At 46.4% G+C, this 15,592-nt stretch overlaps 1 protein-coding gene across 1 annotated transcript in view; it reads left to right on the forward strand.

The window, feature by feature from the left end:
• LOC125885954 (B-cell lymphoma/leukemia 11A-like) overlaps positions 1 to 15,235 on the forward strand; it is a 37,721-nt gene extending 22,486 nt beyond the window's left edge. Inside the window, exon 3 of the mRNA XM_049571825.1 lies at positions 12,029 to 15,235. Within this exon, the coding sequence (XP_049427782.1) occupies positions 12,029 to 14,010 (1,982 nt within the window). The 3' untranslated portion in view covers positions 14,011 to 15,235. The remainder of the gene's footprint in view (positions 1 to 12,028) is intronic.
• The last annotated feature ends 357 nt before the right edge of the window (positions 15,236 to 15,592 follow it).

Here is a 15,592-nt window from a genome sequence, read left to right on the forward strand (position 1 = left end):
TGTCTGGGTTCATGGACCCTTTCTGTGCAGAAACAATGGCTTGAAGGTGGACTCAGTCTGCCATTCAACCAGTCAGTCAGTCAGTCTTTACATATGTGTGTCCTGTCCTGCAGCTGTCTGCGAATAAATCCTTCTGTCACCAAAGGCACACGGCTTTCTGCACATATCCTGTTCATCAACTCTCTCTGAGGTCAAAAAGCTCAATTTAACATTTCTCAAAGACATGCATGTCTAGAGGGAGAGAAGAGGAATTTATTGTTTTTGCTGATTCCTCAACTGTTGCTTTTGTACCTGTTATTGCCGTCCTCCGTCTCAGTCTCGAGTCTTTATCTCTGTCTCTTATTAGCTCCGTCTGTCTTGTTATTTCTCCTTTGCCTCTTATAAACAGTCCTCATAAAAAACAAGAGAGTTTGTTGTGGTGCAGCACATATGCGCACATGCAACACATACTTGCACACTTACACAGCAACACCACACAGGTTTACTTAAACCTGATGACCCAATAGAAATAGCTCTTGCCCCCCTTTTTGCCACCCTCCTTTTTCTGCTCCTCTGCTCCGCCCTCCCTCCTTCCCTCCCCAGGGTAGGTCGCTATAGCCCCCCTTATAAACATAGTGATCTATAGGAGCCCTAGACCCAGACAGATTTTTGGCATGGCTGTGCAGGTAGCATTCCAGCACGGTTTGAGATCTTAGGGCCCTAGCCTCGTTAAAAGCCTGATTTATGCTCTACAGCTGGGCACAAAGGAACCTACAGGTTGGCTACCTTAATTAATATCACGCTCGCTACTGCTTGGACCTATGCATGTTCCCGACACACCTCTAGGGAGAACAAGCGGAAGGGTCCACATGCTGTATTTTTAACAGGCCGGTGACAGTGTGGGTGTGCACAGGATGTAACTGAAAAGACACAGGTAGCTGTGTTAAACATTATTTTAAATGATTCTCACAGTGCCATAACGTATCACTGATGTAAATGCAGATTTTGCCTTCTGTTGGAGCACAGAGAAATACAGCTCTGGGTGTTAACTCTCTGGGCCACGCTAGGTCCTATTGTCCACCATTTTACCAGCCTCTGTTGCATTGCTGTGGCGGCTGATCAGACCACATGTCTTCAATTAGTAGGCAGGAATCTGGTACGGGGAGCCTCGGAGATGAAGAATTGTGTGGAGCGTGGCCTGCCATTGCCAAGCATATGGCCCATCCATCTTATGAACTGTTATTGATGGTAAACGTTACATGTAGGTATTAACTGGCTGCATTCATTCCTGTTCAAACCAGTACAGTCTTTTCTCTGGCATGGACTTGTGTCATTGGGGAAAAATATATCGTGCCCTGTAATGTACGATCTCACCTTGACTCATTTGATTTGTTTGGGGCATTTGTCCAAAACAGCATGTCATAAAGGTGTGGCCCTGGTTGGCATCAGGCCTTCAGGGTAGCAGTTTTAAGCCTCTTTTAAACTGCACAAAACACCCACTAACACACGTTAACATTTGCCTTTTGTATTCAGTAGGAAAGGTTACAATTGGCACTCCCAGGACAAATGACTCTGCAGTAGTTACAGGTGTTAATTGGCTCCAGCTCTGATCAGCTTCAATCGGCAGTAATGGAAATATGACACCTGGATGGATGCGCTAATTTTAGCCCATTTGCCAGCACAATGTGACGACAGGCCGCCACAAAATCCTGTCCATCTCTGTCTTAGCAGTGTTTGAACATCATTCGGCACAGAATTTGAGAGAAAGACTGAAGAAGTAAGAGATATAAAATAGAAGTAACAACATTTTCACTGGGCTTCATGCTGCTTTCTACTATTAGCTAAGCTGTTTGCCATTCTGTCCATGACACTGAATGTGACAGAAAGACCTACTTGTCACTGAAAAAGAATATCAGTGTCCAGTTCTAGCATCGAGCAGGAGCGTGCTGAAGGAAACATTTGTAGGTCACTTCGGATATCTGACCACTTCCTCGCTCTGCCACGTCTCTTCCTGCTTCTGTCAGAATGTCTTGAAGGGGCTGAATTAGGGCTGAACAGGAGGCCATTTTGCAATTTTAATCAGGATTTGGAAAGCGCCTGAGTTGAGAAGTGGCCCAGCACTGTTTTCTTCCAGATGAATTAATAATGGAACAGGGAATGGAGGGTTGGATGAATGGATGATGGTGGGCAGGGGCATTGAGGTCTTGCTGTTAGTGGCCGTGTCCTTATTACAGGATCAGGGAACTTCATGTCCTAGACCTTACTTGTTATGACTTTGCAGTGAATTTAACTTGCGATGCTGTACCGACATAAAAAATACACACACTGAACTTGTGATATAATCAGTTTTCATCCAAAGTCCGGACTTCAGTTCTGCGGTCACCACATGTACAAGCATATCTTTCCCCACTTCCCACTCCTCCGTTTCTAAGGAAATTGGATTTGCGAGCTACATCTGACCCCGAGATACCCCTCGATCTAAAGAGTCCGGCTATTGATGCTCCCTTAACCACTCGACCACCGTGTGCACAGTCACACACAGCAGATGGGACGCGTGTTAAACCCTCAGCCTCCACAGCTCCGGGCCACGGGACACTCCAACACACTGGCCCTCTTGTTTTTAAAGTGCCATGTCCCTCCACAATGCCTTGAGGCCCGTATGCATAACGAACTGCTATGGTTGGCCCAAGCTCACATGCCCTGGTCCTCTCACCCTGAGGTGGTAGGGCAGGGTGAAAAATAACTGCATGTTTAAAACAGCCCTTGTTCACTGGCTAAATGATGGCCCATGCTTTAGCGCTTCTGGGGCTTCTGCGAGCTTGTTTAGGAACAAACAACTGAGGTCAACACTGGTGGTAACTTTGTGCTTCCTGCGCTTGAGCACCAGGTCAGGGAAATGTGGTATTTCACCTGCAATCCAGGTGCATCTGGAACCCCAAACCATAACACACAAAACCCTCAAACTCCACTTTCGACTCCGTCCCACAGAGATTATGATAATGATGAATATCTTGCACCTCTCTTACGTTTTCCTTTGGCCCTTCTGTGTGTCTCTCTTTCTCTGGAAATATTATTTACAGTGACGGAGCACCTCAGGCAAAGGTAGAGGTAGGAGGAGAGAAAAAAGGCTTGTACACACTGGCCTGATAAATTTTGAGATCTGCCTGGCACTAAATGAGTGGGTGGAGAGGATGAGAGGTGTATCGTGGCACAGGTGTTAAGGTAGTATGCCTTTCAGCTTTGGAAAAGACAGATTTAGAGAAAGTATGTGTGTGTGTATGTGTGTGTGTGTGTGTGTGTGAGTGTTTCAGAGGCAAAAGGAAAAAGGTGAGGGAGTGTTCGTGTGTGTGGGGGTCTGTGTGTGTGTGTGTGTGTGTGATTGTGAAAGACAGACCCACTTTAACCTCTCTCAGTGCTGTCATCAGAGCGTGTTAAGGAAATAGCGTGATGGAAGGAGGAGTAACAAGGGAGCATGCTGGCTGCGTGAGGGACGGAGCGAGAGGGAGAGGGAATGACTCTATCCTCCAGACAGGCTGAAGTGTTTACTCAGTCCAGACAGACTCTGTGTGTGTGTGTGTGTGTGTGTGTGTGTCCGGACTTCCATGAGCTCAGAGATACCCTGACTGCAGGTCTGTGCCTGTAGATCAGGCGAAGTCTCTAACCCTCGCTGCCCACTCTTCCTCTTCAACTTTTCTTCACTCACTTGCGCTCTCTTTCTCTTTCTATCTGTCTTGCCCACTTGCTCTCACACCCCTCCCCTCTCTTTCAACACTGCCTCAGTCATACAGCACAGTGGGCTCACGGGTGCCTCCTAACTTAATTTCTATTTCTTCTCTACTTTTATGTTTTGCCCCTACCTCCTAATATCTTATATACAGCAACATATTTGTATCAAGCTGTAGTCTTTACCTGCTTGCTAGTGGTTAAACACACAGCAGGTGGACAAAATAACAGAAACCCCATCATTTTATGAGGAGCAGTCTCTCACTTCAGAAACGCTTCGTTTATTAGGGTGTCTGCAGGTCCTTAAAAAGTCTTAAAATGTCTTAAATTCAATTTTTAAAAGACAATGCACCGACTCATAAAGAAGTAATCCCTCTCAATCATCATTTATGACCCACTAGTGCGTGTACTCTCACCATGCTCAGGTGAGGTTGGGGCTTTAATTTGAATTTGTGAGGTCTAAATTGCCAGCAAACATGATCCAATTTCATTTACCCATATTTTAATTTCTTTTTATCTAAATGAGTCAGGCTCTCCTGCGTGGAAGTCCACATTTCTGATGTTACAAGTCTTCAAAACCCACCACTGAACCTAATATTGTCTTTTCACTGTATACTTACACTCATCTGTTGGCAAAATATAGACTATGCTGACTCACTCTGATAACCTTATATTCCTACATAAAACCTACTGCTGTGGGGGACCACATATATACCACGTAGCTTTATACTTGAATAAGAAAAAGATGATTTGTCCATTTGTCACGGTCAAATGTTGTGAAACATTATCTTGAAAAGGTCTTAAATCGACACTCTTGATACCTGTAGACACTCGGTTTTTGCAGGAGTGCTTCATGCAGATGGTGACAGACAGTTTTACAGGAAGGAAAGACTCTTTTATGCAGTAGAGGATATGAAAATCTGTATCGCACTTCACTCGCCAAAAAGGGGAGGCATGCCTGCTGAAGTGTCTTTGAGCAAGGTAGTTAATTCATGCTCAATCCAAGGGTGCTCTGTCCTGGCTGAAGCTGTGGGGAATAAATGAAGTACATGAAAGAAAAATCTTTTTTTTTGTATTCTCTAAATGTGGGTCCACCAAGGAAAACAAGGATAAAACCAGACTATTTTTCTCCTCAACTTAAACCTGACAGTCTGCAGTTTATGTTTATAATTTTCTTTATTTGTATCTATGTATTTGAAGGCACAACTTTGGTGGTTTTTAATGCTTTTCCTGTTAACTGTCAGTTGATTTGACTGCACGTCGCCCGTTCAGTTTGCTATGTTGTAGCTGTTTGTTTTTTGTGACAATATAACGGCAACTGACATGTCGGCTTCTCATGATTTAGTCAGTGCCTCATGTTGCTCAGAATATTCACCACTGAAGCTGTTATCAGAGCTGTACTGTAATGTGACTGTTATGTGTTCACATCAAATCTTTATAGTCTTTTTCCATGCGGCGTTTGTGCTGCTCTGTCCAGCTCCCTGCGTGTCTGTGAAGACTGAAGAGGGGGAAAAGCACGGAGGTCAGATACAGGGCCCTGTATGCTCCGGTGAAGCCGAATCGCGTCCTGGCAAATGGTATGCAGGCTCATAACGCGCTCCACTCGTCCAATAGCCGGAGACGAAACAGTTTTGACAGTGTCGAATGCCCTGCCCCGGGGGCCTTATCATCCTCCGCTGCTTGCCTGCCTCCCTCCCCTGTTTCTCTTCTCCTGATGCTATCTATCTGGAGATTTATGCAGAAATGTGCAGCTAGTCGACCTCCCTGGTCCCCCTCCATCCTTTCTGCGGGGACGCCAGCCTGTCATAAGCTGAGCTATGCAGAGATAGTGAAGCTCAGGCTGCTGGCCTCATGTCTGTACACTTCAAACAGGGATGATGCATGTAAGGAAAGACAGCGGACGCTCTCATCTGAATGTTGCAGCCTGTATTTTGAAAGTAAAGAAGGCAGAGATTTCTGTGCTATTGTATTCTGTTGAATTCTATTATTTTTTTTGTTATATTTTCCATTAGCCTATTTTACTCTCTCCTCCCCCCGTTAAGCTGCAGTTTATTGAGACATATCTTTTCTTTGACAGAACACTTTTCACATTTCCCCTCTGAAGTGCTCAGAGACTCCTCGCCCATCTGGGATATTGCCCGAGTCCAAAAATACTCCTGCTTGATTAAGTCTTCTTATGTACCTGGATATGTGTGCTTAAACTGACACTTGGCAGTTTGCAGTTTTCTTTGATTCCACTCCTTTATTTAATACCTTCTCCGTCGAGCGTTGGCTTTTGTTGACGGCGGTTTGATCCTGTGAAGCGGATCCCAACTCAATAAATAATCTCTGCGGATGCTTACATAAGCGATGGTCCATTTAATTAGACTGGTTAAGCTTAGAAGCCCAGAGGTCTTTTCACTGTACCATTAGAGCTGGGATGAGAAACAACAGCGTACGGCCTCCCACCGTCACTGGTAAGCAGAGAGCAAATAATGATCTGCATCAGAGACACGGCCGGCCCGGGCTATTATAAGGTCTGCCGGACCGAGCCGCTCCTGAGCACGAAGCTGTCCAGCTGGGCTTAGTCGGAGCGGATGGGTAGATGGAAGGATAGAGAGATGGACGGACGGACAGACGAATGGGTGGGTGGATGGTCAGTTCAAATGCAGTTCAACCGAGAAAAGATGAAAGGGAGTAGGGTTACGCGGGGAAACAGACAGCGCAGAGCGATGCTAATTTTGAAATGATTGTAGCAAGTGTATTACATACTAATGTCCACACACACACACACACACACACACACACACACACACACACACACACACACACACACACACACATTAATACATGCATACAGTCATGTGGTCACTCGCTAACAATGAGCATGCATGCCCATTAAAAACTCACATGCATGCAAAAGCACATGCATATTAAAAACACGCTGTCTTCACACACACACACATTCATCTATTGTGTATGGTGCATGCATTCATTGGCCCCTGTGTGGGTGCCATCTGTCCATAATGGTTTCTTAGTGGCTGAGAGAGACGCCTCAGTTCCACTGTTGCTCTTATCAACTTTCAGGAGAAGGAGAAGGGGAGAGGAAAGGTAAGAAGTGTGAAAGTCTGATTGGAGACAAAGCCACAGCCAGCAGATTACTTTATACTGGGCACAGGCCCTCAAAGACCACCATGCATCTTTATCTGGAGATCTGCCTCCTCCCCCGTCTTGCTTGTTCATGCCAGCTCGGCTTTTCTTTACCCAGTCTACCTCTCTCTGTCCCCTCTCCCTTAGCTCTCTCGTTCTTTTTCTTACTGCCTCTTTCTGCTTCTTTTTTCACTTCTCTCCATGTGTTTAGTGGTTAGTGGTCAGCTTCTTCCAATTGTGTGATGTGTGGCACCAACACCAGCCAGCGTTGCAGGCCCCCGGTCCACATCGGACTTGTAAAAGGCTGAGGATTTAGGCCTGTTCTGTTCCCCGGCTGGCTTTCTGTTTAGTAAACCGTATTTCCTGCATCCGGCTTTGTCTCAGGAACAAGTGTTGGTCAAACAAGCCTTTTGTCTGTGGCCAGTGGCTGAGCGCACCACAACGAGTCTGGCCCGGGACAAAGAAGTGAGTGTGTGAGAGCCCCGTGTGTGTGTGTGAGAGGCTGTGGCAGAGAAACACAGGCAAACAGAGAGAGGTAGAGAAGTAAGGAGGAAGGTCAGGGCCAGCCAGCTGCTCTATCAGGTATTTTTGCAAACACAAGATGGTTGCAGGGACTGATGAAACATCTCGGGGTGATAACACGAGACACCAATGAATGCAATGAAATAAAGGCTGCAGTTCCACCAGACACTTTTCATATGGTGCCCGGTACATAAGCCATACGTGCACCTAAACCCTAGATGTGTTTAGCCTTTCCACCACAGACAGTGTTCTTAAATATAGGCGGGGTTGCATGGAGATCGTAATAGCCACCTGCATTGAATTCTTGTGGAGCAAGAGTGATGATTCTTTCTTTGGCAATCATTGGACTCCAGTGTTTCTTGCTCCAGCTTCTAGTATTGGATCAGTGTGCAAGGTGCCTCAACAGAGGGGTGACGAAAACAGTGCTATCCACAACTTTTGACAATTTAAATGCAAAAATAACTGTTCTAAAGTGCTGCTCTCACACACTTAAACCCCCGACAAGTGATTTTAGTTTACTAGTTTAACAATTATTTTCCACTCAGACCTTCAATTCAGGTGAAAGTCATATACAACAGACAAATTAAGAAAATGCACGACACTGAAGAAGAGCTCTAATGGGTGCCTCGGATTCTCCACTAATTCCCCACCTTCTTCCTCAACCTGTCCTCTCCTGCTTCCCCCTTCACCCCTGTCCAATCCCTGACTGTGAATACCCTAATGACATAAACAGAGTAGTAATCACATTAACGCCAGTTATGGCTGAGGCACACTTAAGAGGCACTGTATTGACAACCCTCCGTCTTCCCAAGGCACTCACTCCAACACCTATAAACACTTATGAATATTGGCAAAGACCTGCTATTAGCATAATCACTTTTCAGGTGTGTGTGAGTGCTCCCGAGCCCCGGGGCAACTGATGGCTTTGGGAAATGGCGGGGACACGCTGCATTTCTGCGCCTTCCTCTTCCTCCTTCTCCTTTTGGAAGGGCCCTGCGAGCTAATCCTGTTAGCTCGTTCCTCCATTAGCTAAATGACCAATATCAGTGAGAGCTGCGTGGTCACACCAGGATGGCCTGAGCCCACTATCAGGCTTGGTCAAGGACAAAACAAAAAAAAGAATGTGGAGGTCAAGCCAAAGTCTGCAAGCTTTTGGGTGTATGGCTGGAAAGTTTGAGGACAGTAGATGGATGGTGGGTTTGATTGAGAAATAAGGCGGGGAGAGACAGTTGATGACAGTTTTTTTTAACGCATCATTAACCTGCCAGCACAGGGTCAAGGTCACGGTTGTCTTGGCGTCTGTTGTTTTGTTTGTTTGTGTTTGTGGCTGTGTTTTGGCTGAGGGGATAAAGGGAGAAGGGGGTGGTATGGTTCCTCTGTGTGCGTGGTGATTGAGAGAGTGCGTGTCAGGCAGGGTTTGGGGGTTGGGTTTGGTAACAATAGAGCAATCTGCATGAGCAAAGTGTACATGATGCCTCAGCCTCCTAGACTGCTTGTGTGTGTGTGTGTGTGTGTGTTGCTTTGTCTGGTCAACACTGCTGTCTGGTACGGCGGAGTGAATGTGGTGTCAGCAGCTACAGGCGGCCATATCTGCTGTTTAAGGCGCCATAATTTCCCCCCTGCCCTTGCGTCAGTCGGCCTTGTGCTTTTCTGCTTGAGCCCTGGATCATATTCTCGGCCTGATAGTGGTGCACTGTGTCCACTAGACACCATAATAGCCTCCCCCTGCTTTGTGTTGCAATGTGCTGAAATGGCTTTGAAGGAGTTGTTAACCCGCCCTTTCTTTTCCTCTGACTGTTCTACACCGCTCCTCTGCCTCTTTTACTTCTTTATATTTCTCTTTTTTGTGATTATCGTTCTTCCACTTTTTCTGCTCCTTATCCTCCTGGCCCCTCTCACTCCTCCTATAGGCTTTCTGTCTTCTCTTCCCACCCAAAGTCCCCTCTTTCAGCCCTCTGCCATGAAATGGCAGCTAAGGGGTTGTCAGTGTGGTTTCTCCTCTCTGCTGATCCTATTTCAAAGGGACCTGGAGATCCAGCATTAGCCCCAGCTCTCCTGCTCTCCAGCCCTAACTCTCCACAGACTTAGAGTTAATGGAAGGAGAGAAACAGACGGAGAGAGCGAGAGGGAGCTCTCCTTTATTCCATTAGAGGACAGGCTCGTTTATAAGATCATCCTTCCTCCTTCGCACAGTTCTCCGCTCTTCTTAGTAGCAGGAAAAAAAACCCTTCAAGGCCGTCAAACGCCTTGTCAGAATGTCTTTTCTCCTTTTGAATAACTGTCCTTCCATCCCTTTGAGGACAGCTATCAAGGACAATTGCGAGCTTATTTAGATATCCTCTCTGCCGTTGTTGTGAATCTGGGCATGCTTTGGTCAGGCTTGTTGATGCCCATCAATGTGTCCACTGCCTGGATGGGAATAACAATTATTGTCGCTGCTTCTTGCACGAGCACAGTTTGTCAAATGTCCATAGATGGGCTTGTGATTGCATAGCACAAGACATGCTGTTTTTGATACATAAGAAAATGAATTGACTACCGGCTTTGAAGTGCTGTGTTGTGGCTGCCGTGCCCTTCAGAAACGTGGCGGGTTGTCATTAGGAATGTCCCCTTCACGCCACACTTCCCTCCCTACTTCACTCCCTTCCTTTTTCCCCTGCCTCCTTCCTTCACTTCCGCGATCCCTCAGTGCTTTCTCTCCTCTGACGGCAAGGCTGTGTCTCGGAGGAGAAGACGACATTCTGGCCAACCTCCCATCTCCCTCTCTCGTTCTTCACAAAAACAGAAAAAAACAACATCTATTTTCCTCTTCATGCATATGCACTCTCTGCTCACACATTAAGGCAGGGTTGAGGAAGTGTGTATGGGCTGCAAATCAAAGCAAAGTGAGCAGGAGAGGCCAGGTTATTGCAACCGTTTTACGAGTGATATGGGGCTTTCTATTTAAAGCCATAAAAACACACACATAATCAGGAAACATACATATAGCCAAAGTCAGTGTAATGGGCACATTTTATTTGTGCTTATGAGAGAGGGAGCAAAAACGTGTATGGGCAAATGGCTTTTTTATGATGGAAAAATTCCATAGTGGGTCAAAGCCCCTTGCAGGTGGCAGCAATTAACTGTAATTTTTGCAGATTGTAATGATCCATAATTTACCAGTATAGCCCCCCCTCTAACTCTTTTCAGTCAAGAGAAAAAGGTTTGTGTGGAGGTTTGATTGGGTGCACATTTTATGCCGTGTTCTGGTCTTTAAGTGAGATTGTTCGGAGGGGGCCACGGTGGCCGCGGACACATGAGATAGAAAGGAGAACCACAAAATACCAATCTGCTCCGTCTATTGCTCACCCACAACATCCCTCTTTTCTCTCAGCAGCCGTCTTCTCTTTCTGCCCCTTTTTCACCCCTTTGTCTCTCAGCCACAGCAGGCTTAAAACATGCAAGACTGTCCATCCACCATCTTAGGGATCGTTCATAGTCGCAATCACACTTACACACACACACACACAGACACACATGGCCTATCGTTGTCTCTCCCTCTCCCTTGTTCTTCCCTCTCGAGCACAGTATGGCCATGGTTTTGGGTTCAGTGTCTGCAAATGACTTCAGAAAAAATGCCCTCCAGTGAAAAAAGAAAAAAAAGAGAAGAAAGGATAAGAAAGCCAAAAGATGAAAGAGGGAGCACATTTGCAAGTGGCGGATGCTTCTTATTTTGCATATCTCTCACTTCTGCTTTCCCCTTCTTCTCCTTTTCTATTCACCTGAGAGGATTTAAATAAATCCATAAAGCATGAAATATCAGAAATAGAAAAGTAATGCATGAAATGCATTTTCATAGGAGCCTCCCCACCCACACACAAACACTCGTACACAATTTTCCCCTTCGCTTCTTTGCGCTGTGAAATGTGTGTTTTTTTGTGATAAACGCTGGTACAATTTATTAACATGTGACCTCTTATTTGTATTCAGCATTAATATGCAGCATCAGATACATGTCCCACTTTAGCCATGCTAATTCTGTAAACATGGCATTGGAGGGGAGATGAGTGTGTTTAACGAGATTAGGCGTGCATTGTCAGGCAAATCTCCGGTCAGTGTGCAAGTGCTATTGAAAGTCAATTATTGTTTGAAATATTCCTGTGCCTTCTCAACTGTGTAAATTGTGTATTTGCTGCCTGAGATATCTCTCATTATTGTTTTATTCATACACCTATTAAGTGTCCACTGCAAGTGCATACGTGTTTAAAAATAAATCTATAAAATGCATATTCTATCACATATACGTTATCGTTGTTTTAAATGCAGCGTGTTAAGATTCAGTCATGCTTAATGATCACAAGTGAGAAAGGTGATTTATTTTTCTGTTCACAAATTTATTTTCATCTAATTTCATTGAGCCATTTAAAGATTTCGTAAATAATCACAGTCATGTCTGGCCAGAAATAATTGGTGATGTACAGGGTTTTATTTTGAAAGCGCTAGAAAATGAAAAAAATAGTGATGCTACATTCAACCACGCTCTCTCAGTTGTTGATGATCATATTGGACATTTTGTTACATATTTTAAAACCTCCCGTTCATCACTGAAGTGTGTAGCACACTCAGTGAGTCTGTTTTATCATTTTAACAGGTCAGTTAAAATTGTTGTTTCTCTCTGTGTCCCTTTTTTTGTCAGATAAAGATGAGCCCAGCAGTTACACCTGCACCACCTGTAAGCAGCCCTTCACCAGTGCCTGGTTCCTGCTCCAGCATGCCCAGAACACCCACGGCTTCCGCATCTACCTGGAGAGCGAACCTGGCAGCCCCCTCACCCCCCGCGTGGCTGCAGCTCCAGGAATGGGGGGTGATTGTGCCTCCTCCCAGCCTCCCCTCCATGCCGTCCACTTGGCTGACGGCAGTCCTTACAGCCTCCTGAGGATGCCGGGCTCTGGCTCTGGTCGAGATTCAGCGTCCACGCCTCGCGAGGGCCGTTACCCCCGAACCCCACCACTGTTCAGCCCGCCACCGCGCCACCACCTCAGCCCAGATGACCTGGCCTTGGCAACCCACCATCCCAGCGCGTTTGACAGAGTGATGAGGCTTAACTCAGTGCCACTAGAAGCCCCTCCAATGGACTTCTCTAGACGTCTACGTGAGTTGGCGGGGAATGCCACCGGGGCTTCCCCGCCTCTCTCCCCTAACAGGCCCAGCCCTATGCAACGGCTGCTGCAGCCATTCCAGCCAGGTTCAAAGCCTCCATTTTCAGCAACACCTCCCCTCTCCACCTCCCAGTCACCCTCCGGCTCACGCTCCACCCCCAATCCCGTATCCAACGCCGCCCAGCCAGGCACCCCTCTCAAGGCAAAGTCTTGTGAGTTCTGCGGGAAGACCTTCAAGTTCCAGAGCAACCTAATCGTCCACCGGCGTAGCCACACGGGGGAGAAGCCATTCAAGTGTCACCTGTGTAACCATGCCTGCACCCAGGCCAGCAAACTGAAACGACACATGAAGACGCACTGTCAGAACAAGTCCTCGGTGCTTAATGCCAAGTCAGATGACGGCCTCTCAACTGCAAGCTCCCCTGAACCCGGTACCAGTGATCTGATGGGCAGCGCAACAGATGCTCTCAAGTCAGTGGTGGCCAAGTTCAAGAGTGAGAACAATGGCCTGATGCCAGAAAACGGAGAAGAGGAGGAGGAAGAGGAGGAGGAGGAAGAGGAGGAAGAAGATGAGGAGGAAGAAGAGGAAGAAGAAGAGGAGGAGGGGGAGGAGGAGGAAATTGAGACTAAGCCTGGAGTGGAAGAAGAAGAGGGAAGGAATGACTATCGTTTTAGCCTGCGACTAGAGGGGGCCCGCCACCACCAGAACAGTGAGGCCTTGCACCCTCACCGCCGGAGCTCGTCCCAGGAGCCTGGCGACGAGGACTCGGCCATGGAGTCAGACCGAGCAGATGATGGAACCACCACTACCATCAATGGCCTGGGACCTATATCCACTGACAGCTTGTCCAGGAAGCTGCTGAGTGGAGGGGTCAGCCCCGGCTCCCTCAGTCCCATCTCCAAGCGCATCAAGGTGGAGAAGGACCTTGACCCCCCCACGCCCACTATCCCAAACACGGAGAACGTCTACTCCCAGTGGCTAGCTGGCTACGCTGCCTCACGACAACTCAAGGACCCATTCATCAACTTCACAGGTGGGGACTCCAGACAATCGCCCTTCGCCTCCTCATCTGAGCACTCGTCGGAAAATGGCAGCTTGCGCTTCTCCACTCCGCCCGGCGAGCTGGACGGGGAACGGGCCGCCTCAGGACGCAGCGGCACCGGCAGCGGGGCCAGCACTCCCCATGGCGGCAGCGGGAACGGCAGGCCGAGCTCTAAGGACGGCCGCCGCAGTGACACCTGTGAGTTTTGCGGCAAGGTGTTCAAGAACTGCAGCAACTTGACAGTGCACCGACGCAGTCACACTGGAGAGCGGCCCTACAAGTGTGAGCTCTGCAGCTATGCGTGCGCCCAGAGCTCAAAGCTCACCCGCCACATGAAGACCCATGGACAGATGGGCAAAGACGTGTACAAATGTGAAATCTGCCACATGCCTTTCAGTGTATACAGCACTCTGGAGAAACACATGAAGAAGTGGCACAGCGACCGCCCTCTGGCTAATGACATTAAGACTGAGTAGGCAAAGAGCAGCATGCTGGCAGCTCTCTCTCTTTCAGCTCCCCTGGCTAAAAAGCAACCCTGGCTAACTAGCCAATAAGTGAGGGGAAAGGACAACAGGGTTAGACACCAGTACACGGTACAGCCCTGTTATCATCCCCGACTGGAAAAAGCTGAATGCATGATCCATCATTGGGGCAATACTATTGCATCAAACGCAAAACTTTTTGAGCCTTTCTATTGTGCAATAATTTACACGTTTTGTATTTTTTGTAACTGGACAGCATGCTCGGTGTGTTTTGGCTACTTAGAGAGAAAATTGTCCTCGGCTGGTGGGTTTGGTTGTACATGTGTTGCTGTTGATATGTTTGATTTCTTCAACATGAAAAAAAAAAGTTAGTTATGAGAACCCATGCTGCATACAGTACATACTGTTTTACATATCATGTACAGTTTTGTGTTCAAACATAGTGGACGGTGTCATATTATCAAAACATCCAGACAAGCAGGGTCACACTTAAAACTGATCTTTGTGAAAGATTTTCCATGCAAGATTGAGATAAGATATATATATAAATATATAGAAATTGGGCTGCCTATGAGATGCTAGGCACTAGCGCCATGAAATATTTCTTTGACAAACAGCAATGAAATTAACAGTATGGTGTGAAATGACAACAAAGAGTGCCTTGGATATTTTACCTGCATTAGTTAATCCTCCTTTTTGCTATAAGCTCGGAGTTTCAGCTGTAGAAGATTACAGGACATTTTTGTGCACATATGGAATAAGCAGGTCCTTGCATCAAGCACCTGCACAACCCTGTCGTTTTGTGACTTAGCAGAGCATAAGGAACCAGCTGAAACAAAAAAGAAAAAAAAAAGATTATGTGTACCTCTGGTAAATCATTTATCTGCCTGACTCATGTATATTATTCTCCAGATTATGATTCTGTTTACTGGCATGTTACATGCTAAAAAAGGAGTAGGCGTGTAGAGTTTTTGGTCTAGGTGTTTATGTTTTTCTGGTACGTGTGTACCACACTGAGAGCGTAGTCCGACGAGTTGTTTTAACCAACGTAAAGCTCTTAATTTTCCAGAGTGTTTATTTTCTTTGAAAATTAAAAGTTTGCAGTTTTTGTTTTGTAAGTAGCACAGAATTATGTTTCTTCTGTGTCAGTCAGGCAGCAGTGTAGCCAGCAGCCACTTGGAGACCAGAGTGGGTTTTAGTTAAGCCAGACAGATTTCGGGTGAGGGTAGGGGGTTTTGGGTGGGTGTCGGAGGGTAAGGGTAGCGGGGTGGGGTGTGGGGTTGACCAGGTGTCTCTACAATTCAAATGTTTATGTCCTTATAGCGCTTATTCTCTTTACCGCATTAGATCTTAGGAACAATTAAGGAATCTGAAACTTTTTTTATGAACTCACATTGGAAACGATCTTAAAGTCCAAATCTAAAGTCAAGAATCAGAATTTGAAAATAGAATATTAAAAAAAAAAAAAATCAACAAATTACCCCTTCCACACAATTTTTAAGAGTCAAATTTTCGCATTTTGTGTTCTTTTCAGTTAACATGCTCTAGACCTCATTGTGGTAGTTGTATTTTTTGT

This window comes from Epinephelus fuscoguttatus, linkage group LG3 (assembly GCF_011397635.1).
Source record: "Epinephelus fuscoguttatus linkage group LG3, E.fuscoguttatus.final_Chr_v1".
Classification (NCBI taxonomy): Eukaryota; Metazoa; Chordata; class Actinopteri; order Perciformes; family Serranidae; genus Epinephelus; species Epinephelus fuscoguttatus.